At 48.5% G+C, this 25377-nt stretch overlaps 1 protein-coding gene across 5 annotated transcripts; it reads left to right on the top strand.

Annotated features, from left to right (window-relative positions):
* The first annotated feature begins 210 nt into the window (after positions 1 to 210).
* Positions 211 to 25377, top strand: LOC146809786 (uncharacterized protein ZSWIM9-like). Of its 5 annotated transcripts, none has more exons than XM_085616635.1 (3): positions 211 to 296; positions 3373 to 4229; positions 23130 to 25377. In XM_085616635.1, the coding sequence occupies exons 2-3, from the start codon at positions 3892 to 3894 to the stop codon at positions 25126 to 25128; spliced, it is 2337 nt and encodes a 778-aa protein (XP_085472761.1). In that variant the 5' UTR covers positions 211 to 296; positions 3373 to 3891; the 3' UTR covers positions 25129 to 25377. The 5 variants fall into 5 exon arrangements, with proteins under 5 accessions (XP_085472761.1, XP_085472763.1, XP_085472762.1 ...); XM_085616637.1 differs by lacking the exon at positions 211 to 296 and adding an exon at positions 387 to 904 and having other exon boundaries at positions 23133 to 25377; XM_085616636.1 differs by lacking the exon at positions 211 to 296 and adding an exon at positions 387 to 552 and having other exon boundaries at positions 23133 to 25377.

A 25377-nucleotide genomic window follows, 5' to 3' on the forward strand; every position in this document is an offset into this window, starting at 1 on the left:
TGAAGGAGACCCGGGGTTCAGATCGGCAGGAACTGTGGTGGTTATTGGGGGGGTTATGGACGTGAAACTCAAAGCGTGGGGTGGTGGGTGTGAGACTGAGTAAAGTGGTGCTGGAGAGGGGAGGGGGTCAGATTCACGGATTCTGAGCCTAGTAAGGGCGGGATCAAAGCCCCTCGGAGGTGAGAGGGGAGAAATGGGGAAGGCGGGGGCACTTCTCCGGCGTGCTGTGCGGCTCTGAGACAAGCGGCCTCGGCGCGGATAAGGGAGGCCGAGAAGGGGGCTGGCCAGAGTCCGAGGTATCGATCGGAGACCAGGGGCTAAGCAGGGCGCGCGGCTCCACGGCCCGTACTGAAAGGGTTAACGCTCAGTGGTGGAGCGGAGCCTTGTGGGATGGTATTGTTGCAGCCGTCCCTCCCCCACAGTCGGAGCGGTGCTTTGTGGGAGCAGAGGGGCTACGTGAGGTTCAGCATGTGGAGCAGGGAGTGTGGTGAAAGCGGGAGCTGAGTGTGTGAGGGGTGCAGTGGAGGGAGCGTCTGTGCTGCAAGTACTGGGGTGAGTACACCTGATAATGCAAGAAAAGGGAGGCATGAGCGTGCCGCACGGCGCGAGCTCTGAGCGTGCAGCTTTGCAGGAAAGCCTCGGTGGTGCAGAAGGGATTGCAGGAGCGTGCGGGCTTTGTATTTGTGTGCAGTTGCAGGGCTGGGTTTGTTTGGGATCTTGTGGGCGTGTGCATGAAAGTGCATGCGGTAGAGTACTAGTTTGCTGAGCTAAGACGCCAGGTGTGTGTGTGGGCGTGCAGCAGTAGCGAGTGCATGGCAGGTGAAGAGGATCACCAGCTGAGTCTCGTGCCGCCGGTGCACTCAGTGTCCAGTCCCGGACTTTCCTTCAGCGAACGCCTGGAATTGTAGGTATTAGACAGCCCAACACCAGGCGACGACCGGTGGGAATAAGTTTCTAGGTTGAGGGTGGAGATCATTAAACAGCTTTGTGTAGAGGGGACGGGCCGCCACCATTGATTCCTGCATTGATACTGAGTGGCCTCAGTTTTCCGAGGGAAGGTGCACATTCCTTGCATCTTCATTGAAGTTTTGAGTGTGATGTGTAGCCGTGTTACAGACAAGGTTCTGCGCCCATTGTTCCTCTTCCCCTTTCACAAGAGAATAAAGTAGACGCTGTCATTGCCTCTCAAAGTTATATGTGTCTGCTGAACCTACGCCCTTCCTGTCTCAGCACCCTGTGCGCCCGCTGCTGCCAGTGTACATTCACACCTTTCATCTTTGTCACAGAAAGAGCTGCCTATGTCTTTCCAACATTGGTTTCTCAGCAGCATCTCGCCGGGTTGAGAGAGAACAAAACGTGGCTCCACCAAACAAAGAGCGAGTGATGGGTTGCAGTGTGAAATCATGAATGAGTTATTTTGGACTACATAAGCTCCCGAAAATAAGTTGGTACCCTGCTGTTTTTCAGACAACCATGCTGACATTAATTGGTACCCCCTCTGCCCCATCCATTACTGTTGCCATCAACGTGAAAGGAGTGCTTCCGTGCGAGGATTTTGGAGGCCCTGGTCTAGAATTATTTGGAGGGCCCTATTGGCAACAAATTTTAATTCTATTACCGATTTCTTGCGAGTTCAAGTCGCTGTAATGCCAAAAAATACGGATTTTTTTTTGTTAAACTTTAACAAGATCACAAAAATAGTTGAAATATCTTGCTTTGGACCCCCGAAATCCTTACGATGATGCTAGGTAGAGAGATAGTGGTTGGCCGAGAGCGAAAGAAATTTATTAAACAGAAGTCTATTAAAGAAAAAGTTCACTTTCCCGAGGAACCCCTCAGGTGGGGCCCCTGGTCTATTGCCACATTTTAAGGCTCCTAAAAGAAGATTAGGTAGGGCATCTGGGTGGGTACCCTTGTATCTGGGCACTCCCCGCTGGTGAGGGAGGCACCAGGAGGGTAGGGCAGAGGTGATAGGAGGGATCAGCTCAGTAGGCATTAAGCTCAAACCGGTTAATCGGAGGCTCTAAATTTGACAAGACTATAGAGTGCAACAAGCATTTCCTCCTCCTAGATTGAACTGCGCCATTGGTTCGTCCCCATGGAAAGGATTTAGGCACTATTTTAATTTGGTTCACCGTCATTGTAAACCAGATCTGTGTATGTATTCCCGACTTTTTACTATGAATGTTGTATATTGAATAGGAATTTTAGTGGCTATGAGATTATGTTCTACTTTTAGGACGGAAATCACTCATTCGCATTGGGTTATTCCGAGGCACTTGACACTTTAGTAAGGCACATCGCATAGGTTACCTGAATAATGGAGGATTGTTGATTCTATTTTTAATTACGTTTTTGGAAATTAAGTGTATTGTTTTAACTATTTTATGCTTAATTGTCATGGTTTTAATCAACTATACAATAAAAATGCTAAGTAATTGCCACATTGCCCATGCATTTAAACATCTCCCAGGTTGTCTTGCATGTTTTTGCTAATGTTTGCTTCGGTGCTCTGTGTTCCTGCATGCATGCACCTTTGGGCTTGTAAATGGCTCCATCAGACACAAGTGCTGTCAGATACCTGAAAAACCTGACTAGTAGCGGATAGAGTTGAGAATGCACAGTCTTTCCTTGATGGGAAGGAGGCAAGAACTGCTGACAATGTAGCTTGTATCGGGGAGTGAATGTGAACAAAATATCTAGATTGGGAAATGTGTAGAGACCCTAAATTCCGTTAATGAGCAATGTGTATACTTTTTTTGGCCTCCCACAAGCATTTTCTTAGTGCAGAGCATTTTTTTGATTTCCAGTGCCCTATGTGACAGGTGCCATGTTGACTCTATTCGGAACTCTTTATAAATTGTCATAAGGGGTGTTTGGACGACTGGGTTCACTACCATCAGATCGATCTTTTACAGATAAATACTTTTACATTGATAAAGCCTTCAGCTCGACATGGCAAGTACCGCAGCATGTGCAGTTTACTATTATAATAGAAGTTCTAGCGAATTTGGGTGCTAGACCGTGTTAAGGCTTCAGTGGCATGTTTGTAAGAGTTTTGTCTGATATAGAAAATATTGTTTTAGTGATGAAGGTTGGGGTGTTGTCCTGCCATCTCCACCTTGTTCCAGTGAGCTCCATTAGGCCTTCCACTACTTTCCTGGTTGTATAATGCGTGATTGGGGCACCAATCTCTGTGGAATATGCAGCATTTGTTAAGATTTGTGAGTTGTTCATTTTCCTCTTTATTGATGGAAACGAGTGGGGTTCGGCCATGGAAATATTGTAAGGACATGACCGTCATTGCTTTCATTTCTCAGACAAGAACACAATCTTAAAACTTTTTCTCTTTCTGTTTTTTTTGTCTTGCAGCTTGGTTGTCTCTTCTCAGTACTTCCCTTGGGCAAGAATATTTCTGGTTCCCTTTTTCGTTACTTGCACCATAGTTTCCTCTCAGTTCTTGCTTTCTCTAACTTGGCTCATGGGATGGTTACCTCTGCAGTCCTTGTTCCCCTCCCTTTTCGTAGATATTTTTAGAATATCCTCATGGGCTTCCCCACTGGCAAGGCAGGCGGGCTCCAGTGGGTCTGTGTGGGGCCAGTTATGAGCCTGCATAGGCTAGCATACAAAAGAGTATTTGCCATCTGATATTAATACATTTTGAAAAACAATGTTAGCCTGGTAGCCTTTCTTCAGCATTGGTGTTTGCATCACATTTAAGACTCTGGGGAGGCTTTTTGGTGCCTTTTTTTTTTTTGGGGGTTGGGAGGGAAATAAATCCCCTTCACTTTCTAACCTTAAGTCTTACAACTCTTCTGCCCCCGCACCTCTCCTCGACATTGCTCCCCATTGTTCACATTCCTGACTCATAACCCTGTCCCTCCCCTTTCCATGAACAACTTGAATTCGTTGAGCCCTGCAATGGAGGAGAAGGAAGAGCCCCCAGCTGCCTTCTTGCCCCTGGACCTCTCTCTTCCACCGGCATCATCCTTGCTTGAAGAGCGGGAGCTTCGTGGAAGGGAGTTCCCTTCTTGGGAGGCGTTCTGCACTTACCTCGAATCCTGGTGTGAGCAGAAGGCGACCATCTTCATTATCCGGGAATTCATACCATTGAGCCGATGCGAATGGGCGGCAGACCTGATGAGCCCCGAGGCGGTTGCAGCTCTCAAATACAGCTACCTCCGACTTGTCTGCAAGGGAAGGAGACGGTCCAAGAAACTCGATCCAGGGTAAGGCCAACTTGCTGTGCTGACACGTGCAAAAATGTCAGATTCTGAACTATTAAACTCTGTAGGGCTTATGCACGTATTAGTAGATGGGCAATATTTTTGGCTGTTGGAATTATGTGGCAATGGATACCTAAATGATGTGGCTGGGCTATTTAAATTATTCGTCAAGTAAAGACACATTATGCAGCACTTTCTGTGGCAGTGTGATCTAGCTATTATATCATTTGCCAGGCGTTTGAATCAAATGGATGGCAGTGCTATTCCAATCTAGTCCATTTGTAAAGCACATGGGTATCCGGAGATTTCTCAGCGCTGATCCAAACCAGCAGATCCTGTAGACCAGGCCACCTGAGAGATGAGCGAGAGGCAGTTATTAAACGAATAGCCATGTCTTAAGAGCTTGCCTGAAGGCTGATGCTTTTGGAGAGGCAGGGAGTTCCATATTCTGGGCCTAGGAGTTTTTAAAATAATGACCACCCTGTCTGAATTGGCGGATCCTGCTTGTCGTTGTAAGAAATGAGGTGGCAGATCTCCAGGATCTGCCGGAGTTTTACGGGTCGATAAGCGCAAAGAATTTGCGCTCCCTTCCTGTGAAAAGCCCTGTGTGCAATGCACAGGGATTGGAACCGTACCTGTTGTTCTATGGTTAGCCAATGAAGGTTATATATAACAAGCATTTGCAATGCAATAGGTCTTGCATTTACGAGAGTTTTAGCTATTGGCAATGCAATAGCTTAAACTCTTGCAAATACGAGACCTATTGCATTGCAAATTACTAGCGCCCATATGGCGCTTTCACATTTCTGAAGGCCGCGCCCCTTTCTTTAGGCAAGCCACGTCCAAAGAAAGGGGCATGGCCGACATTAAAGTGAAACCGCGGCATGGGGCGCTTTGACCAGAAAAGCAGCTGTTTGTCAAGTTGACAAACATGTTTTTTATTTTTTGTTTGTAAAAGTGCCCATGCCGCTCTTTCACTTTAATAGCGGCCGCACACCTTTCTTTAGACATGGCTTGCCTAAAGAAAAGGGTTGCAGCCTCAATCCATGTGAAAGCTCCGCATGGGTGCTAGTAAACAAAAATAATAACTATTTGTGGCTGCTATACTTGAAGCGGACCATGCTGCTAAAATAAATAAACGCTGATGCTATAGTTAAAAGCGGACCACCATTAGTAATTATAGTTAAAATAAAAGCGGGCGGTGTGCTGCGACGTAGTGGGTGGTATAGGGGCAAATCATTAAGCAAAATACTGCTTACAGCCAAGATAAAGCAGACCGTGTAACAAGACGAGTAAAAGGTCCAGTCGTTATGGGAGGTACCAAATGCAGAGAAGACGGCCAAGGAGGGACTAACAAGCCTTATAACTGCTCGGAAGCCAGCGTTTACGAAGGACAATGACATAAGTCAATGACAAATGTGGGCGGGGCTTCAAAGCCATACTCCAACACTGCATGCCTCACAGCAGTGCATGCGATGCCCAGGCTTGACCTAAAAAATATATGGGCACATAGAGAAAGAAAATATACATAGTTAGCAAATCATATATCAGATGGTTGAACAGAAACGCCATGTTTCCAGAATGTGCTGTTGTGCATACTGCCATATATTGTTGGGCTTGAACGTTGCTGGTTGTTTATTTTTCAAGAAGGCTTATTAGTTTCGGAGTGACTTGTGATAAAGCCTATAATGTACTAGGATACAGACTCCACCTTAGATTGTTTTTTTGCCATTGGTTTGGTCATGTTTTTACTGCTCTGTTATTGCTGTGCCACAAAAGAATATTTTGACACCTGCGAACCAGCGCACCGATATCTCAAGACATTGAAGATACATTGATGCTTTCAAACTGACCGTGGTGAAGGTTATATGAGAATGCCTTGAGTTGGGGGGAGGACTGCATATCTGCACATGGGAAATTTATATTCTACTCCTCCACCCCAACCTGCCCCCTCTCCCCAGCCCCAGTCATGAATTCTTGTGGTCAGACTTGGCTCTGTAAGCTGTTTGTCGCAAGGGACCACAACGAAAACGCCTGCCCATAAAATAACGCCTCTACTCAAAGAAGACCTTCATGCACTGATGGAAGGGAAAGTGGGCGCTCAGTGCCACAGTGCAGCACCAAACCACTACTGAGTCCTCATCTGCAGAGGAAGCTGAAGGAGCGGACTCTGGCTGTGAAAAGAAGGGATCCTCCTGTATCCTGGATACTCATAAGGATTGGAGGCCCACTTATGTGTCTTCTCGTGACTCCAAAGACCTCTAGGAAGGCGTGCTGGCAGACTAGCAGGAAGCCAAGATCAATCAATAAAAAATATGCTGGCTGAAAAGTCCTAACTTTCACCAGTTCTATGCAGGGTATGCATTTTCACTGGAGTGGAGGGAGAAGACACCAAAAGATCAAAAGGGATGTTTTTTTCTGAGAGGACAGGGGGCGTGAGGAGTAAACTACCTGAGCGCTCTTTTATTGTTTCTAGATGGCCTTGGTAGAGATTAAAGACAGAGAACGTATTCCGGTCATTCGTTTCCTAGATAGCTTAGGGCTTTGCATGAGGACGCTAGAAGTGCAGGGTCACCCTCACATTGGTATGATGGTGGAGTCCCTCCATCTTGTGTTGAAAACGTGTGACTTTGCAAAGGACTCTGACCACGCAGCATAAACATGTAACATATAAAAACGATGCATCAACTACTCAGCCAAAGAAGCACTCTACACTCTAAAACACCTCCTCAAAAAATCCAACCTTTCATTCCCCCTGAAGTTTTTAAGACAGTAGTGCAATAACTAGTCCTCTCAAAACTGGATTATGGTAACGCCATCTTCACAGGAACTCCAAAAATTCACTTTGCCCCTTAAGTTCAGTTCTGAACATGGCAGCGCGGCTACTAACAGGTTGCAAACAATTTGAGCACATCACACTGGCCCTCAAGAGCCTCAATTGGCTCCAAATCGAAGGAAGATGTTTCAACAAGACTGCTTGCATCACCCACAAAGCCCTTCACACACATAACCCCAACTATCTGGAGAGCAAACATTTGAAAGCTGGAAGAGCCAGATCTCTGAGGAGCTTCAACTCACTTCTTATACCTCTGAAAAATAAATTCTCCCAGACACACTCATTTTCTGGAAAAACTCCCAGGACCTGGAACTCACTCCCTAGAGACCTGCGCTGCAACCCCTAATTTTCCTGCTTTAAACGGAACCTTAAACGCCTACTGCTCGACAAATATTTTAATACTCACCCTAACTGAGCTATGTTCCCAAAGCTCACACCCATTCTGACTTGACCAGTTGCAACTGTACATTTATTGTTTCAGCTGTGTACTATGTCTTGTACCCTATTAGCTCACGCTGTACCTATGTCTGCATACTGTAACTAACTTTACGGTCTTACTATTTTCTTTGTCTGTATTTATGCATGTACTTCATTCAAATGATCTCGCATTATATGTAGAGCGCTCTGAAACCTTCTGGTCTAGCTAGTGCTATACACAACTTATAAATAAATTAATAAATACTCAATGTTATGACGTATCACATGCATGAAGTGAAAAGGTCTGCTTACTGGGGTTGTGGAATGAATTTTCCATGTGATAGTTGGTTGGCCATCTTCCAGCGTCCTTACATAAGTCTTTGCCCCTGAACTATGTACGCATTGTCCAGTAATTGACAGTCTCTGTCTACTAGTCAGAAGCAGTATCCACTTTTTGCTCGGGGGAGAGTGCACTTTGCATGCCCTCCTCCTGCTGATTGACAGAACCATGGAGCACAATTGGTGAATCTGCTATTGTCTAGTTCACGGAGGGGCAAAATATGGCCACTTAAGAAAATGGGAAGACTCAGCCACATTGTGTGGCTTTAATCTCTAAATTGCACACGCAGAACACGTTATTTTGCATCTGTGTCGTCTTCTACACGGTGTAGGGACGGATGGTCCACCACCAGTCCTAGCAGCAGCCGGTCTCTAGGGTGTTGAGATAGAGCCCCGCCCCAAACAACACATTTATTTGTCCCTTTGTCAGTCTGAAGTTGAGCCGAACTACAGAGTGGCAGCTAAAGCAAAGCAAAAACTGAGCATACGTTACAAGAATTGTGCTGGCACGTAACGCAGTACCTGCCCATTAGGGGCAGTAGTACATGTTGTTTTACAACATACAAAGTGTTTTTGCATAAACATGTCTGTGTAACTTTCTTTTTTACTTTGTTCCATCAAAATGACATGAACACTGACTGAGAATATATGTGTAAGGGGCAGGGTTGAAAAATGAAAGGAAATGGAGAGTAGAATTGAACAAGCATTGGCATAGCCAATAAGTCTCGCCTTTGGGACCTTATAAGTGTTTAGCCATGCAACAGTTGCACAACTAAATACTTATAAGGTCCCAAAAGCGAGACCTATTGGCTATGCAAAGCGGCCGTGCGGCCGCTAAAGTTAAAGTAATCGCGGTAAAGCGCGGCACGCGCACCTGCGCACATGCACTGTAGCACTATGCTGACCTGGTAGCACTTTTTGGAGCCCTCTCAATAAGTCTCGCCAGACCAGCGCATGCGCTGGGTCAGGCGAGACCTAAAAAGGAGCGATATTACTGCAAGTGTTTTGGAAAATGTGAAATCGAGTGCCCATATTTCTTACTTAACTTTTATACCTGTGGCTTTCTAAATGCATTTTAGAGCAATTGTAGTTTTGTCACCAGGCAGTCAGGTTTGCTTAGCCGACAAAGAAAGTATTGAAATTTAGGGAAGAAATATAAATGAACTTTTGACTTTACGGTAGAGGCTCCCCCGTTGGCTTTTTAGATACCTTTCATGCTTCAGTCCATGTGTTTGAGGGGCTGTGAATTTGAACTTTTACAGTACTGAAATTGGCTCCCTCCTTGTATTTTCTGTTGTGGGAGGAGAGGCAGTCCCTGTGTGCTTCTTCTATTCATCTGGGCGTGTTGATCTCTGCAGAGGTTGAGGAATGCTCTCGCAATAAGAGAAGTATACTACCTTCATAAACCTCAGGATAGAATGACTTGACCCTGCGACCAGCACTACCCATTGCATTGGTCCCCCTGGACCTCTCACTCGCTTTCAACCCCATCAACCAATGGGTGCTCATCAAAGGTTCATCAGTATTGGCCTACACAAGAGGAACTGCAAGTCCATGGTTTGTTCACTCTTACAGAACCATTCCCTTCAGGGCAACTGGGCCCATATCACAACAAGCATTTACAATGCAATGGTCTCTGCATTGGTAAAGTTAGAGCTATTGGCATTGCTCATGACATTATTTTTGTTTATGTTTTTGTTTTTAAAACATTTAAAGAAACGGCATTGTCATGAGCAATGCCAATAGCTCTAACTTTAACAATGCCGAGACCGTTGCATTGTAAATGCTTGTTTATGTACTTGCAAATAAGGAGGAAGACCCCTCGTCTCACCCCTTCCCCTCCTCATAAACTGTCCAGATTTGCCTTCTTGCCAGGTGGTCACCCTACACTGGAGTATACCTTCACCTGCGCCGTCCCGGAAGTCCCCCTGCTCCTCCTGTTACCTCCAACACTCCTCCTCCATGCCAGTCTCAACTCACTTGAGGTACCATAGCCCCAGCGCCCGCTCCTCTCCCTCTCTGATCTTCTCCCCTACAGGCTCTCATCTTCATTCTGTTGTGCACTCCTCCTCCTCGCCCCCTCCTTCATCTGCAGCCCCCTTCCTGTCTTGTTCTTTACCCTGCTGTCTCCAGTTTACTCCTCTCCTGCCTTTCTTCTTTCTTTACCTGAGGGCTCCCTCTCTATTCTCACGCGGCTCCCCACGCCCCTCCCTTGTGCCGCTGCCCTTTGAAGTCCCCCTCAGAGGTCTCCTCCCCTTGGGTCGGCCCTCTATTTTGGCATCTCTCCACCCCGTGTTCACTTGTACCATAGCTGCCAAGGTTTCAAATTGCTTATGTGTGACCTTTTCATTTCATTGTAATTATGAGTGACATTCAGCGATTATGAGTGACACTTTCTCGCGAACGGTAAAATGCCACCCACACTCAGTAGAATAATGTACCCCTGCAGTACACCCCTCCCCCTGTTATACAGTCTCTCTCCACTCTCTCCACTGTCTCTCACTTCCTCGTGAAGTCTACATCCGTGACGTAGCACGGGTGCCTTGGTCCCTAATGCAAGCAATCAGATTGGACTCCACGCCCTGTTTTGGTAGTAAAAACGCAGCTAGTAACTGGGGTGAGGTGGGCCGCTAACATACCTGGGGCTTGGTGCCACTACGCCTGCTGCTCTGTTGGAAGCTACGCCCCTGTTCTGAAACTATCCTTGCACACAAACAGCAGCCCGTGCCTCCCCTGGAGCTTGCCACCTCCCTCCGTTCCCCACTGTGGTCTCTTCCCAGCTCTCCTCCCGGTCTATCCTTCCTGCAGCCCCCCTGCTCTAGTCTGTCACCTCTCTCCATCTTCCTCTCAGGTCAACCCCGTCCTTCGTGCAGCCTGCACCCACCCGTCCCCTGTGAGGTCGCCTCTTCCTTCCACCTTAGTTTCCCTCTCAGCCCCTGCAGACTTCCACCTCCCCTACTCCCTTTCACTCTCACCCTACCTCCTAGTCCATAGCTCCTTCCTCCGGCAGTCTCCCTCTTGGCGGTTCTCGTTCTTCGCGCACCTCTGCCCTGTAACCTTCCACCTCCCTGCACTCTCACTTCCAGCTCGCCTCCATCAGTCTTCTCCCCTCCCTCTGCCCTCCCGTACCCAGCAGTGTCTCTCAGATCTACCCATTCCTCTCCAACGTGCAGCGTACCACTCACTCCCAGCTCTCCACCCTCTCTCCTCTCTCTGCCTTCATTCTCCCCTCCCGTACCCTGCAGTCTCTGTCGCCGGTCTCCAGTCTCCTCCTCCCCGCAGCGCCCTCCCCCGCCCTCCCCGTCAGCCGGATGGTTGTCTCCGGGGCTGGAGGAGGCGGGCCCGGCATGTTCCAGGGATGATGCTGGGCTCCGGGAAGGCTCCGGACAGCAGCAGGTTCCCGCTGCATCACCTGGTCTGGAGGAACCGGCCCCTGGAGCTGGAGAAAGAGCTCAGCGTGCGGCAGGTGGGTGAGCGCGAGGGGAGGGCGGGGCACGGCCATAAGGCATGTGTGGGGGGGGTGGAGACGGGGAAATACTTGGGAGGGTGAGTGAAAGCAAATCTGGAGGGGCTGAGGGTGTGGGGGTAAAGGGATAAGAGGGTAAAAGAACAAGGCAATAAATCAGGAATCTATGCGCGTTTTCGCAGCTTTCCTCGGGACAGAAGGCCACCGGCCGAGTGCTGTGACTCCAGCGGGTCCCTACCACGGAGCTGCTCCTCTGTGCTGTTTGCTGCTTTAATGTTCAGTTTCTGGCAGGACAGAAGTGCCTCCAGGTGGCTCAGTGAAGCGGTGTCGCGAGACTCTAAGATGTAAGTCCATTTTGAAACAAGGCAGAGCAAAAGGCACACCACTGCCTTTCTCCGAGGTCAAGAAGAAATGCCTCGGAGAAACGCAGTGTCCTTTTCGGATTCGGGGGCGTGTTTGTCTTTTCTCTCCTCCAGCCATTGGCTGGAGGAGAGAATGAGACTTCTTGCAAAAAACACGCCCCCCGATCCGAAAAGGACGGGGCCTAATCGGAATGACTGACCTCTTCTCCAATGGCTGGCCAGCATTCAAGAGGCCAGCCAATGGAGAACAGGGGAGAAGAGGGGCGGGTTCAAGCCCCTCTTCTCCAAGTCATTAAATCGCTCGACTTCCGGTTCTGCCTTCGGCAGACCGAATGGTCCCGAGACCTAAAAAACGTCAGTTATGGCATTTCAGTCGCTCTGCCTTGTTACAGATGCTATTCTATGTTTACATGGCATTTGCTGTTTTGGACGGCTACAGGATATGTTCAAATAAATCCGGTATTTGTAAAGCATAAACTAATCACCCCTAAGGGTCTCAAGGTGCTGGTGGCCGTCAGGGAGATTAAGTGAGCTATTGCCCAGAGTCACATGATGCTGAGCTCTGCTGCTGCGAGCCCCGTATTCAGCTGCTCTGGCCGCTGCGCCACACCTCTTATCACATGTAGGCTGCCGATAACATTTTTAATACCTCAAGCATGATGCTGAACCTAGTAAGGTGCACAGCAGATCTACCTGCCTTTCACAGGTTCACAGTTAGATGCAATATAACTGACCGTCTCGAAGGAGACAAAAAGGAATTTTTGCTTCTGAGCTCTAACACCCTCCACATCCCTTCAATCTTGGCTTGAGGTATTGGGTTCTCATGAAATCCCTGTGGAATAAAGCTTCCGAAATGGGAGTACTCTTTGATAGGTTGGCTGATTTATAGAAGCCTACGTGCACCACCCAGCGGCTTCCTGGTGTTAAGATGAAGAGCTAAAACACTGGCACGAACAACCCGGGACAAATTAAACCAAGAAAGACTTTAAAATTCTCCTAGAATTCACAAGGTTGCTGGTTTGCTGAAAAGGCTGTATGTAATAAAGCTGAGTTTTATAATGTCGACAACATTAAAGTCAAGTTTATACTGTCAAGTAATAATGTTGTATTCTTCAGTATATTGATTACCTATGACGATTCCTAAAATGTTGACTCTTAAAAGTTGTTTTTATTACTTGCATTCTTTACTTTATGTACCTATACCCTAATAGTCACTTAGTGATCCTTAATGCTTCCCAGCTATGTACCCTAAAAACCCAAGCTGCACCATAATGCTACCTTTCTCTAAACCCTAAAACTACCCTTTAATGCTATCCTTTCCTCAGCCATAAAAATCCCTTACTACCGCTTAGCACTGCTCATCCCTCAAACCTATAACCATGTACTACCATGTACTCTTCCGGAACCCTAGAAAACACTTACTAATCTCTCCAACAATGACCCCTAAATGCTGCCACTCCAGCACATTTCATTACTCTCTAAGACAAGCAACTCTGTCCTGTCGTCACTGAGCTTAGGAAAGTTATGGTCCACCCTCTGCTTGATAGCCCACAATCTCACAGGTGTATCATGGAGCTGGGACCATTTTTGTCTAAAAGGATCACCATCTATTTATCATCAGTACAGAAAAACACGTGACAACCAAAGACTGGAAAGATGCTAAACACACTTGATGAATAATATCTTGCACAGTAATGATCCCTGAGACCTTTTACCTGCATGGAGACACTTTTTTAGACCAGAAGGAGGAGAGAGTCAGATACTGGGAGCTGTCTTTAAGAAAATACTTAAACAATGCCCACGTTGTTCCCAGGACATTCAAATCTGACACATTGTTAGCAGATGGGTGTGATCTGCAGTTTCAGACTTGACAAAAAGCTCTCGCCTTCTGTGTTCTCATCATCTAAGATATCTCTGATACAAGCACCAGGATTGAAGGGAGTGGCCTCTCGGCGCTCCTGAGGGCACTGGACGTCTGTCTCAAGACAGCTGTGTTAGAGCTTTCTAAGTATGCATGTCTGGTTGCAAGACGGCAGGGCAAAGGGACATGCAGACCCAGCCATCCCACCGTCCTTGCTCTTGCTGACTGAGCAAGCTCCACCCCGGCCTGACCCGGGACGGGTGGATGAAAAATATAATGGTCATTTTATTTCCATTTTATGTTTCATCTCTGGGGTTTTTTGGCGGGGCTTTTTAGGTGGCCGGCGATGCGCCTCCACTCGCACGGAAGAGCTGACTTGCCCGTGCAAGTCAAAGAAGCAGTTGCCTGCTAATAGGCAGTGGGGACAGTCAACTTAAAACGGGCTGGACCGAACTCACTATGAAAATAAATATTGGAGACCAATTTGCTCCTTTGTTCTTGTGTGCCTAGGGTAAAGTTAGACTGTTCTGCATCAGACTGCAAGATAAGTTGAGGCTATTTTGACCGAATGAAATCCCGGCATTGATAGCTTGAATTTAATGGTGAATCAAATGAATTGCATTTTTACAGATGGTGGTACTGCGGCTTTATTGCTGACCCTGATATGTTGAGGTGCGTGTGTGGGGGGAGGGGCTTTTCCACCTGTGATGCACTGTTGAATGTCCCCATGCTTGTTAGTGAAAATTTCTTTGTATTCCTGTCAAGTCAGCCAAGTATTAACCCTCTTTAGCTTACCTACAGTTACGAGATAGAGTATGGTTTACAGTGTCTATTACAAGCTGGAGTGCATCTCATTAGCTGTTGAAAGCCAGTCAATGTATTCTAGCTGCTTAAATCAGTTGTGTGCCCTTATCACACTGCCCGTCTCCCAATGAAGCAAAGAACAACTTTCAAAACTCTTAGCTTAATTTTAAAAGTTATCCATGGTCGATGACTGAATTAACTCGCAGCATTGTTGGTCCGCTACTGTCCAACTGGGCAGTCTTAGGTCTGCCAACAAATGTCTTGACTACTAGCCTGAACAGGTACATAAAGGTTTGAAGGTAAAACTCATTATGTGCGGGGCTTCTCCTTGTGGAATTCCTACTGTTACATATTAACACTTGAAGGGGTCTTCATCAAATCGGACAATCCTTGAAGACGTGCCTATTCTCCCTGGCATTTGGGTAAGACAGTCTTCAAGGCGTACCTCTTCAGTTGGCCCCTGAGGCCCTTGATGTTGTGACGGGCAGAAGTCTGAGACTATCATGCCGTACTGAACCTTATCATGACTGTTCTTGGGCTTTGTCATCTTTTTTTCCGGAGTTTTATATAGCCCTAACTTGACCCAAAGGTCAGAGCGCTTTACACGAGCACCAGTTGCGAAACAAAAGGACAAATTCATTTTTGTTAGACACGGGGAGATTAAGTAATTTGCCCAGAATCACAGGATGTTGAGCGTCATTGCCAAGACTCGAACCATGTTCCCCAGATTTTAGCTCGGCTGCCCTAGCCATTAGACCAGATCCTCTCCCCATGGTTTGGGACACATTTGAAGGCAGACATCCTCAGCATGCCTCATCCTTACCTGATGGACTACTGAGTCTACAGCACCAGATATTCGCAGAGTACTATCCTGCTACCCGCTGTTCTTTTGATGTATCCAAAGTATTCATACCTCAAAACTACCAGAGGGTTGTTAGGGGTGTTTCACAAAAACTTAAGTAAATTATATTTACCATCATGTTTATGGAAATGGTAATTTCCTCAGTCCTACCACCTGCCTCACCTTTTCATTATCTTCAGTGTCTCCTTTGTAAATAGCCATCACTTGAAATACCTGACTAGTCAGGTGTCTGATGTAGACCTAAACTCTTCCTCTCTTTTCTAGTGTATATGTTTAACCAGTTTTGTTCCAGCTGTACATTCTAATCCAGAAACCTCTTACCTTGTGAGTATGTCTATCACCTAGTCAGGCTCCCTCAGTACACTCAGTGTGCCTACTGATGAGTCCAACTCTTTAATGGAGATGAATCCCCAAGAACTATGATCCTAACGATTCCTGAATGCCCCAGCATTTCACCAGCAATCTCATGAATTATTGACAAGTGTCATTAGCTCACTGACTTTCTAGGTCTCATCACCTGTGTTTGTTGTCCAAAAAATCTTTCGATTGGGGGAATACTTGTGTTTTACCCTCAAAGGCCTGGAATGTTGTGGGAAACCAAAGTGACGATGGACTGGGAAGAGGCCTAACGATTGCCAGTGGCTGAGATTCAGTTAAGCATTCCTCCCATGACTTTTTAGGTCTGAACTTAGGCAAAACCGTTTCATTTTGCTAAAATTGTACATATTCGTACTTGTAAGCAATTTTAGCCAGCCCTTTTCATCCAAGGGATGTTGTTGTGTCTTTAACAGTTTTCTTCCACTCTCTGCACTATACTGCATGGGTCAGTGGGCCTGCCCACTTCAGCCATGTGCTAACTTTGTTGAGACTCTTCTGGGTCAGATAGGCCAGGCAAGGTTTGCTGTACCCCTTTTTGCTTCCATAGAGCAAAAAGGAAACTTCCTCTTACCCTTCACTTCCTTATCTTTAAAGGTGTTCCGGGGAATGTCTGGTTAGAGGAAATTGAGCAAAACTGTTCTAACGTGGGCCAGATCAGAGCTGCACCCTAGGAGGGCCACTCCTCGAGTCGCTCATAATGTGACCGAGGCCATGTGGCAAGGGCTGAAGAGCCGCGTGTCGGGTTTTGGGGAGTACAAGTTGTTGCACGTATCCTTCTAGCTCTACCTGTTGCCACTCCCGGTGGTACACCAAAAGTTAATCTTCATCAGGGGTCCTACCCTGCAGGGCTCAAGGCTTTGATATGGGGGTGTTCTCCTAGTTCTAAAAGATGCAGGATTCTTGGACATCAAATCTTCACTGAGACAGCAAGTAGCACTCAGATTTGCTCGTGAAGTTGACATCTTGTTGTCAGTCTTTCTGAGCTTCTTATCCTCCCAGCCCTGCCATGAGCCACTCCCAGTGGTGCAGCAGGGATTCGTTTTCCACAAGGCCGATACCCAGCATGGTTCACTGCATTGATTTGGGGTTGTTCTCCCAGCTCCAAAAGAAGTAAGGACACCAAATCTTCTCTGAGACAGCAAATAACGCTCTGACCCTCGTACAGCTGCCATCTTGCCCCCATGCCCCCTGTGTTTGCCTTTGGGTGCTACATTGGCATAAAAAAAAAACAATCACTAAAATGATAAACTTTGAATAATCAGAAATTTTAATCTTTCTCACGATTAGGTCTGAAAATTGCCATACAACTGTACCCAGATGAATGTTTTCCTCCCAATGATCAGGAAACCCCTCTTACACAACATAATGCACAGGTACAGAAAACATGGGCTGACTTCTCTGCCATTCATACACATAGCATTGGCAGTGAATGCCTGCAGCATTTCACTCGTGACAATGGTTTCGCTCATTAAATATGTGGGCCAAATGTTGCCTTCTTAAGAGAAAGAACTGGTTAGAGTAGGGGTATAACCTACTGTGCATTCTTTATTGGCCCCTGATTGCATTCTCCTTATCGTTTGTTGCCCTTTTAAGTTCTATTTCTGAAAGCTGTGTGGCAATTGTGTGTGATTATATCACGGTACTGTGTCAGAATCCGTGATATTAAAAACACTTGTTAAGCTCAGGGAGGGATGGATAGCACTCCAGGCATTCAAGAAGACCTAGAGGCAACCAATCGCCATTTTACCAGAATCGCTCACTTGTGCCCGACAGAAATTTTAAAATCCCCCATAGAAATATTGCCTATACTGTAAAGAAAGTTGAGGATACATCCCAACCATTCAATACTACTCATATTTAGTTTTGAATAGCAATAAAAACAGGTCTGTTGTCTGCACCCGAAACCACTTTGATTCCATCTACCGTTTAATTGGCATTCAGGCACAACTGGTCCAAGATAAATTTATTAGAATGATCACCTACTAAAGCACCAAAAATCAGTACAAAGGGGTTGTAGTAAAAAAAAAAAAGAATTCCTTAAAGCAGACCATCTGTTGTGGGATTTTAATTACCAGCAGTTTTATCAGCTTTGCTCTTAATGATAAAAGTTCACCTATGCGCAGCAGGAAGGCTAGAGCACCCGTGAGGTCCTGATACAGAATGGCCAATGCTTTCTTTCCACATTAGTAACACAGCACCCTTACTCTGCCCAGTTTTGGGACCTGGGTTGCACAACGCTTTGGGGCTACCCCAGTGGTGACCACGCAATATGCAAATGGAGTACCATACCAAATGTTGAACAAGTAAAGAGAATAAGAAGACATCAGACCAAAATTTGGTCACTTGCACCTGACAAAACTGGATGCAAGTGCAACAGACAAGGCAGCCGCAAGGATGTCCCTTTCAGCAGATTGTTAGAGATTTGTGCTATGGTGTTGTAGCAGAGAAATATTAATGGCGCATTGTGCAACAAAGACGAGTTTCACAGCAATCAATCAATCAATCATAACACTTGTATAGCGCACTACTCACCCGGAAGGGTCTCAAGGCGCTTGGGGGAGGGGGTCTGCTACTGCTCGAACAGCCAGGTCTTGAGTTGTCTCCTGAAGGCGAGATGGTCCTGGGTCAGCCGAAGGTGGATGGGGAGGGAGTTCCATGCCTTGGCCGCTAGGTAGGAGAAGGATCTGCCTCCGGCGGTTGCTCTTCGGATGCGTGGTATGGCGGCGAGGGCGAGGCTAGTGGACCGTAGCTGGCGGGTGGGCGTGTAGAAGGTCAGGCGGTCGTTGAGGTACTTGGGGCCCAGGTCGTGGAGAGACTTGTGTGCGTGGGTGAGGAGCCTGAACGTGATCTACTTGTTGACGGGGAGCCAGTGCAGGTCCCTCAGGTGGCCGGAGATGTGGCTGCGTCGGGGGATGTCCAGGATGAGCCGGGCGAAGGTGTTCTGGATGCGTTGGAGTCTTTTCTGTAGCTTGGCTGTGGTTCCGTCGTAGAGGGTGTTTCCGTAGTCCAATCGGCTGGTGACGAGGGCCTTGGTGACCGTCTTCCTGGTTTCGGTTGGGATCCATCGGAAGATCTTGCGAAGCATTCGTAGGGTGTGAAAGCATGAAGAGGAGACGGCGTTGACTTGTCTGGTCATCGAGAGGGAGGAGTCCAGGATGAAGCCCAGGTTGCGTGCGTGGTCTGTTGGCTTGGGAGCGGTGCCCAGGGCTGGGGGCCACCAGGAGTCGTCCCAGGCGGAGGGCGATGGTCCCAGGATGAGGACTTCCGTCTTGTCTGAGTTCAGTTTCAGGCGGCTGTCCTTCATCCACTCGGCGACGTCTTTCATCCCTTCGTGTAGGCTGGTTCTGGCGGTGTCGGGGTCTCTGGTGAGGGAGAGGATCAGCTGGGTGTCGTCGGCGTAGGAGATGATGTTGAGGTTGTGTTGGCGTGCGATGGTGGCAAGAGGTCTCATGTAGACGTTGAAGAGGGTGGGGCTGAGTGATGAGCCTTGCGGAACGCCGCAGATGACTTCGGTGGCCTCGGATCGAAACGGGGGGAGGCGGACTCTCTGTGTTCTTCCGGCGAGGAACGAGACGATCCACTCCAGTGCCTTCTCTTGGATGCCGATGTTGCTGAGGCGCTGGATTAGGGTGCGGTGGCAGACAGTGTCGAAAGCTGCGGAGAGGTCCAGGAGGATGAGTGCCGCTGTTTCCCCGTTGTCGAGCAGGGCTCGGATGTCGTCGGTGGCTGCGATGAGGGCGGTCTCGGTGCTGTGGTTGGCTCTGAAACCGGACTGTGAGGGGTCGAGGGATCCGTTCGTCTCGAGGAAGGCTGCAAGCTGTCTGTTGACTATCTTCTCGATGACTTTGGCAGGAAAAGGAAGGAGCGAGATGGGGCGGAAGTTTTTGAGGTCGGTGGGGTCCGCTGTAGGTTTCTTCAGTAGGGCGCTGAGCTCGGCGTGTTTCCAGCTCTCCGGGAAGGTGGCGGTGTCGAAGGAGGTGTTGATGACGTCTCGGAGTTGGGGTGCGATGGTGGAGTCGGCCTTGTTGAAGACGTGGTGGGGGCAGGGGTCAGTCGGAGATCCGGAGTGGATGGTGTTCATCGTGCGGGCTGTGTCTTCGGTGGTCACCGTGGTCCAGGTGTGGAGGGTGGCGGTGGGGGGCGTTGGTTCGACGGTTGGGTGCGTGGATGGTGCGCCAAAACTGTTGTGGATGTCGGCAATCTTGCGGTGGAAGAACGAGGCGAGAGAGTCGCAAAGATCTTGTGAGGGAGTGATGTCGTTGTTGCCGGTGCTGGGGTTGGAGAACTCCTTGACGATGGTGAAGAGTTCCTTGCTGTCGTGGGCGTTGTTGTCCAGTCGTTCCTTCAGTGATTTCTTCTTGGTGGTGCGGATGAGCTGGTGGTGCTTGCGGGTGGCGTGTTTCAGGGCGGTCATGTTGTCGGTGGTCTGGTCGAGGAGCCAAGCTTTCTCAAGGGTGCGGCAGGTCTTCTTGGAGTTCTTGAGTTCGTCGGTGAACCAGGAGGCCTTCTTGCTTCTGGGTCTGCTGGGAGGGTTCTTCAGTGGTGCAAGGTCGTCTGCGCAGGCGGTTAGCCACTGGGTGAAGTTGAGGGCTGCTTTGCTGGGGTCCGTTGTGCTGGCGGGTGGGTTTTGGCTGAGGGAGGTGGTGAGCTGGTCGGCGGTGATCTTGTTCCAGCTTCTGTGAGGAACCTGTTGCGGGTGGTGGTGGGTTGTGGTTCTTCTGAAGCTGAAGTGGACGCAGCTGTGGTCGGTCCAGTGGAGTCCGGTGGAGTGGCTGAAGGTGATGTGCTTGCTGGATGAGAAGACGGGATCAAGCGTGTGGCCGGCGTAGTGGGTGGGGGTGTTGACCAGTTGCTTGAGTCCGAGGTTGTCCAGCAGGGCGGCGGTGTTGCGGTCCTTGTTGTTCTCCAGTTGGAAGTTGAGGTCCCCTAGGAGGATGAAGTCGGCGGAGGGGAGGGCGTGTCGGCTGATGAAGTCCGTGATGTCTTCGCTGAATTGTGTGCGGGGTCCCGGGGGTCTGTAGATGAGGGTGCCTCTGAGGGTCGTCTTTGGGTCGGTGTGAATCTGGAAGTGGAGGTGCTCTGCGGCGGCGAAGGTGTCGTTGGAGTCGGTCGTGATGCGGATGGTGTTCTTGTGGACGATGGCGATGCCTCCTCCGGTCTGGTTGACGCGGTCCCTCCTGATGATCTTGTACCCGTCCGGGATGGCGATGGCGATGTCAGGGGCTGAGGAGGCGTTCATCCAGGTTTCCGTGAGGAAGGCGACGTCTGGTGATGTTGTGTCGAGCAGGTTCCAGAGTTCCACGGCGTGTCTGTGGACGGAGCGGGTGTTGAGCAGGATGCACTTGAGGTTGCTGCTGGAGCTTGGCTTGGCGGGTGCGGTGCAGGTTCGGAGGCAGGTGAACTTGCAGGTTCTGCAGGTGAAGGGTCCGTGAATGCGTTTCGGGGCGGCCCGGCAGCAGGCGGGGTTCCGGCCGGTATTGAGTGCGTTGAGGGCGGCGGTGTCGTAGGTCTGTCGTGTAGTCTTGCATCGGCGGCGGGGGCCAGGGGTCCTGGCGCTGGGCGCAGTCCAGGCGCGTACGGGCGCAGACGGGCTTGCCTTTGGCGCGCCTTCGGCGCACAATCGGCGCACCCGCTGCGCGTGGGCGAGGGCGTCATAAGAAGGAGCCGGGAGGGAGGAGCAGCTGGGTGGCGGGAGCGGGGCGGCGAATGGGCAGGAGGGGGGCGGGGCCGCAGGGAGGCAGCGGCGGGAAAGGAGGGCAGGGGGCGACTCAGCGGCGGCTGAGTCATCCCGTCTTGTGGAAAAGAAACGAAAAAAGGCAAGGCAGCAAGGAAGGGGAACGGGGGCACAGCAGAGTCACAAACAGCACAATAGATGAACGAGGCAGTAATACGAGGGCACCACAGAATAAACAATACGAGGGCACAATAGATTAAACAAGCGAGTCAGCAGAACGAGGGCACAATACAATGAAAGCGAGGCAGCAAAACGAGGGCACAGCCGGCAACAAGGCCAGTGAGGCAGTAGCAGGGGTGTGTGGGGGCGACCTCGCCTGGTAACAGGCTCAGCACAGCAAAAGTGCAACTATTACTCCTGACTGCATATAAGAAGATGGTATACTGGGTAATTAAAGCTTGTTGGGACTAACTCGGGCTCCATCAAGGTATACTAATCCTAATTTTGAAGGTGACTCTGGGTGACTGAGGTTCTTTCGAACAGCTTTAACCTCCCGGCAATCACTGTAGGTTATGTATTTTAAGTTGGTCTCTATTACTATCAAGCTACTAGGAACGAGAATGTAGCTCACCTAAAATGCCATTTCAAACCTCATGGTGAGTAACCATCCTATTTCTGTGTATGTTGTCCATGTGCATATGTGCAGCATCTCTGGGATGCGCTTTTCAGTCCCAATTACTCGTACATGAAGTTGGAAACTAAATGTGGTACTTGTGAGGCTAGTGATCCAACCCTTTTAATCAACCACCCAGGTCCTTGAAAGATCCACTAAACGCTCTGAAGAGATGCTAACACACATTAAATGCCAGGCAGCAGCAATATGTCACTTGGATAAACCCAGAATCCAGAAAGCAGAAACCATGATGTGCCAGATGCATAGTTCATTTGATACTGTTAAAAAGTACAAGCAACTACAAGAAAAACCCAACCTCCATGGGTATAAGGGCGACACGCAGAGTTCTTGGACAGTTTCTCTGTAAAGCTGAAACTTGTGCTACTGCGTACACTTTCGCCAAATATTATTGGATCGGTTCTAAGTTGAAGAGGCGTTTGGTGCAAGAACTGCTTAAGAACCTATTTGTAAGCACGCCAACCTCATGCCCACTTCCATGTAGAAGGACGAATGCACAACATGTGACTACGAGAGTGTCTCTCCAGATTACATGAGATGCCTTTCTATAAACATTTGGCAGTCAATCCGCAATGATTTAGTTTTAGATACGCTAGAAGTTGTATGTTGCACCAGTTCTGTAGGCACATGGAACCATTATCCACGACCCTCTGCGCAAAATAGTCTGTGCTGTAAATATGTTAAAATGAGGAAAGGGAAGTGGAGACTGGGCTGTTGTCGGTGTCTCTCTAAATACCAAATACATCTGTGGGTTGTATCAAATCAAAATGACTTGTCTTTCTACTTCATGGGATCTAATCTCTGTATGCCTTCGTTTTTTGAAGAATTATTAATAATTGTGCATGCAGACTTGATGTCAGAACAATGCAAAGCATTCACATTTGTAACTGGCACCAAACCACAGAAACTGTTACAGGTAAGTAACCTCTTCCAACTCCACAAAGATATTGAAAGAGGCGCTCTGCAGGAGAACAGTACGTGCGCATAGAAGACCGGTATGTTGTCCTGATTAGTTGTGCAAATAGGGGCAATATTAACTTATTGCCAACATGTAACACCGAAGAGGCTTCCACACGTGCAGGTCTGTTACATTTGCTAGCGTTGCTTGTGCTCAAAGGGGAAGGAAGGGAGGCTGGTGGGTTGATTTGAATCTGCAGTTGAGCACTTATTTTTAATTTTAAAATGTTAATAAAGTTTCGTTTCTTTCTCTCAGCAGTACAGAAAAGAAGATTTGCCCGAGCAGCATTGCCGTCCGATTGAACCAGAGAAAAGATCATCTGGTCATTGTGGACTGCAAGTTCACACACAACCATGTACTGTGCCCGAATAAGTTCAAGCGCCAGTTTAAGAAGGGTCAACTGCTATCTCACAATTCCCTATCCTTGAGCAAGCTATCTGTGGCTATTCGTAAGCCTGGCAAACCTGGCCGCCCCTCCAAAGCAGAGCGCCAAGCCATGTATTATCTTTCCCAGCCTCTGCAAGATCCTCTTGCACCTGTGCATCATTCACCCCAGCCTGTGCATCATTCACCCCAGCCTGTGCATCATTCTCCCCAGCCTATGCACCATTCACCCAAGTCTGTGTACCATTCACCCAAGCCTGTGTACCTTTCACCCAAGTCTGTCCATCCTTCACCCAAGTCTGTCCATCCTTCACCCAAGTCTGTGCATCTTTCACCCAAGTCTCTGCATCAGTCACCCAAGCCTGTGCACCATTCTCCACAGCCTGTGCACCTTTCCAACCAGCCTACGCACAATTCTTCACATCCTATTCATTATTCCCCCAAGTCCATGCAACAGCCCTCTCAGGCCATAGATGAGCCCTCCCAAGCAGTTCACCATCACTCCCGGGTCATGCGCCGTACCACACAGGCCGTACGTCTATCCACTCAGGGCCTTATACGCCAGTCTTCCAAGGCACTACGTAAATCATCTCTGACCATTCGTAATCCCTCCCTAGCTGTGCGCCATGCTTCCCAGGCTGTACGCCGCAATGCTCGAGTTGTGCGCCGAAACTCTCGGCCTGTGCGCTCCAAGAAGGCTGCAAAGCAGTTCCTGGGGGACCATGACATTCGACGTCTCCTCTCATCCTGCAAAGGCCGTGATCTTGATCTGCAGGATACCCTTAAGGCATTGGATGGACTTTTTGCCGGCGATCCTGCTTCTAAAGTAAAAGTCATCTTTGTTAAAAATAATGCCATGATTCAAACAGTCTTCATCCAGACCTCGTTGATGAGGTCCCTCTGCCAGCGTTTCCCAGAAACACTCATATTTGATCGAATGATGGGCTTCAATGAGGAATTCGCTCTATTCACACTCCTCTGTGTGGATGCTAACAACAGGGGCAGGGAGTGCGCCTTCTGTCTTGCACGAAAAGGGACACCTGACCTCCTTCGTTTCACCCTTTTGTCATTAATCCAGAGCATACCAGAGGTGACGTCTAAAGTGAGGTGTGTGTCTGTTGGCGTAAGAGTCACTGAGCCGGGGGTCGTAAATGAGTTTCTGCCTGGTGCCCGTGTTCAGCTATGTCGCTTGGAGGTCCTCGGGGCTCTTTTGAATAAGATACAGGAGATTGGATCTGCTCAGGATGAAAAGTCCTGGCCACTTCTCTGTGACTTGGCTTCCTCTAGCTCCACAGAGACATACGCTCAAACAATGGAAAAGATGCAATTCTCCTTCTCTCGGGAATTTATGAGGTACTTCCAGGAGTACTGGCACTCATGCCGCAAAATGTGGGTGCCTTGTTGGGGGCCCGAGACACAGCAAGGCACCAACACACTTATCAGAGAACACCAACAGAAGCTGGTCTCTGGCTTGAGTCCCTCGCCCACACTGGGACAGTGCATCCTGGACCTGGTGGCAATGCAGGCACCAATGGTAGACTTGGAGAACTTAAATGGGGAGGAGGTGGCTGCCTGCTACCGATCTGTTTGTAACCCTGAACCTGCTAGACTCATCGAAAGAGAGCTTGGCGTGGTCTGCCAGGGATCCTACAGCATCCAAGGGACAGAGGAAGGGTACACTCTCGGGGATGGCACTTCCAAGTATTTGCTGGACCATAAGTTGACCACCTGCAGTTGTCTTTTCCATACTTCCAGTCTCCTGCCTTGCCGCCACCTCTTTGTCACTCGATTCCGCACAGGTGATACTCTGTTTGATGTAAGCCTTCTGCAGAAGAACAAGTCATCCTTGATCAAAACGCTTCAAAAATGAGCAGACTGTTCCAGAGTTTTGTAGTGTGCAATTAGAGGGAGAGAAATGTGTTGTGTGGTGTCCACACGTGCTATGGTTGACAGTTACCTCTCACAAGCAGCAAATGTTGAAGGGGAAAATTGTAATAATAATTTTCGGCCGTTGTAGTCCAAAATTTTGTATGTCAGTTTTTTGTATTTTTAAGCAGCAGTAAAAGGGCTGCACAATCGAATAACTTGATTTATATAAATAAAACACCTGAAAAGGTAA

This window comes from Triturus cristatus, chromosome 7 (assembly GCF_964204655.1).
Source record: "Triturus cristatus chromosome 7, aTriCri1.1, whole genome shotgun sequence".
Taxonomy (NCBI): Eukaryota; Metazoa; Chordata; class Amphibia; order Caudata; family Salamandridae; genus Triturus; species Triturus cristatus.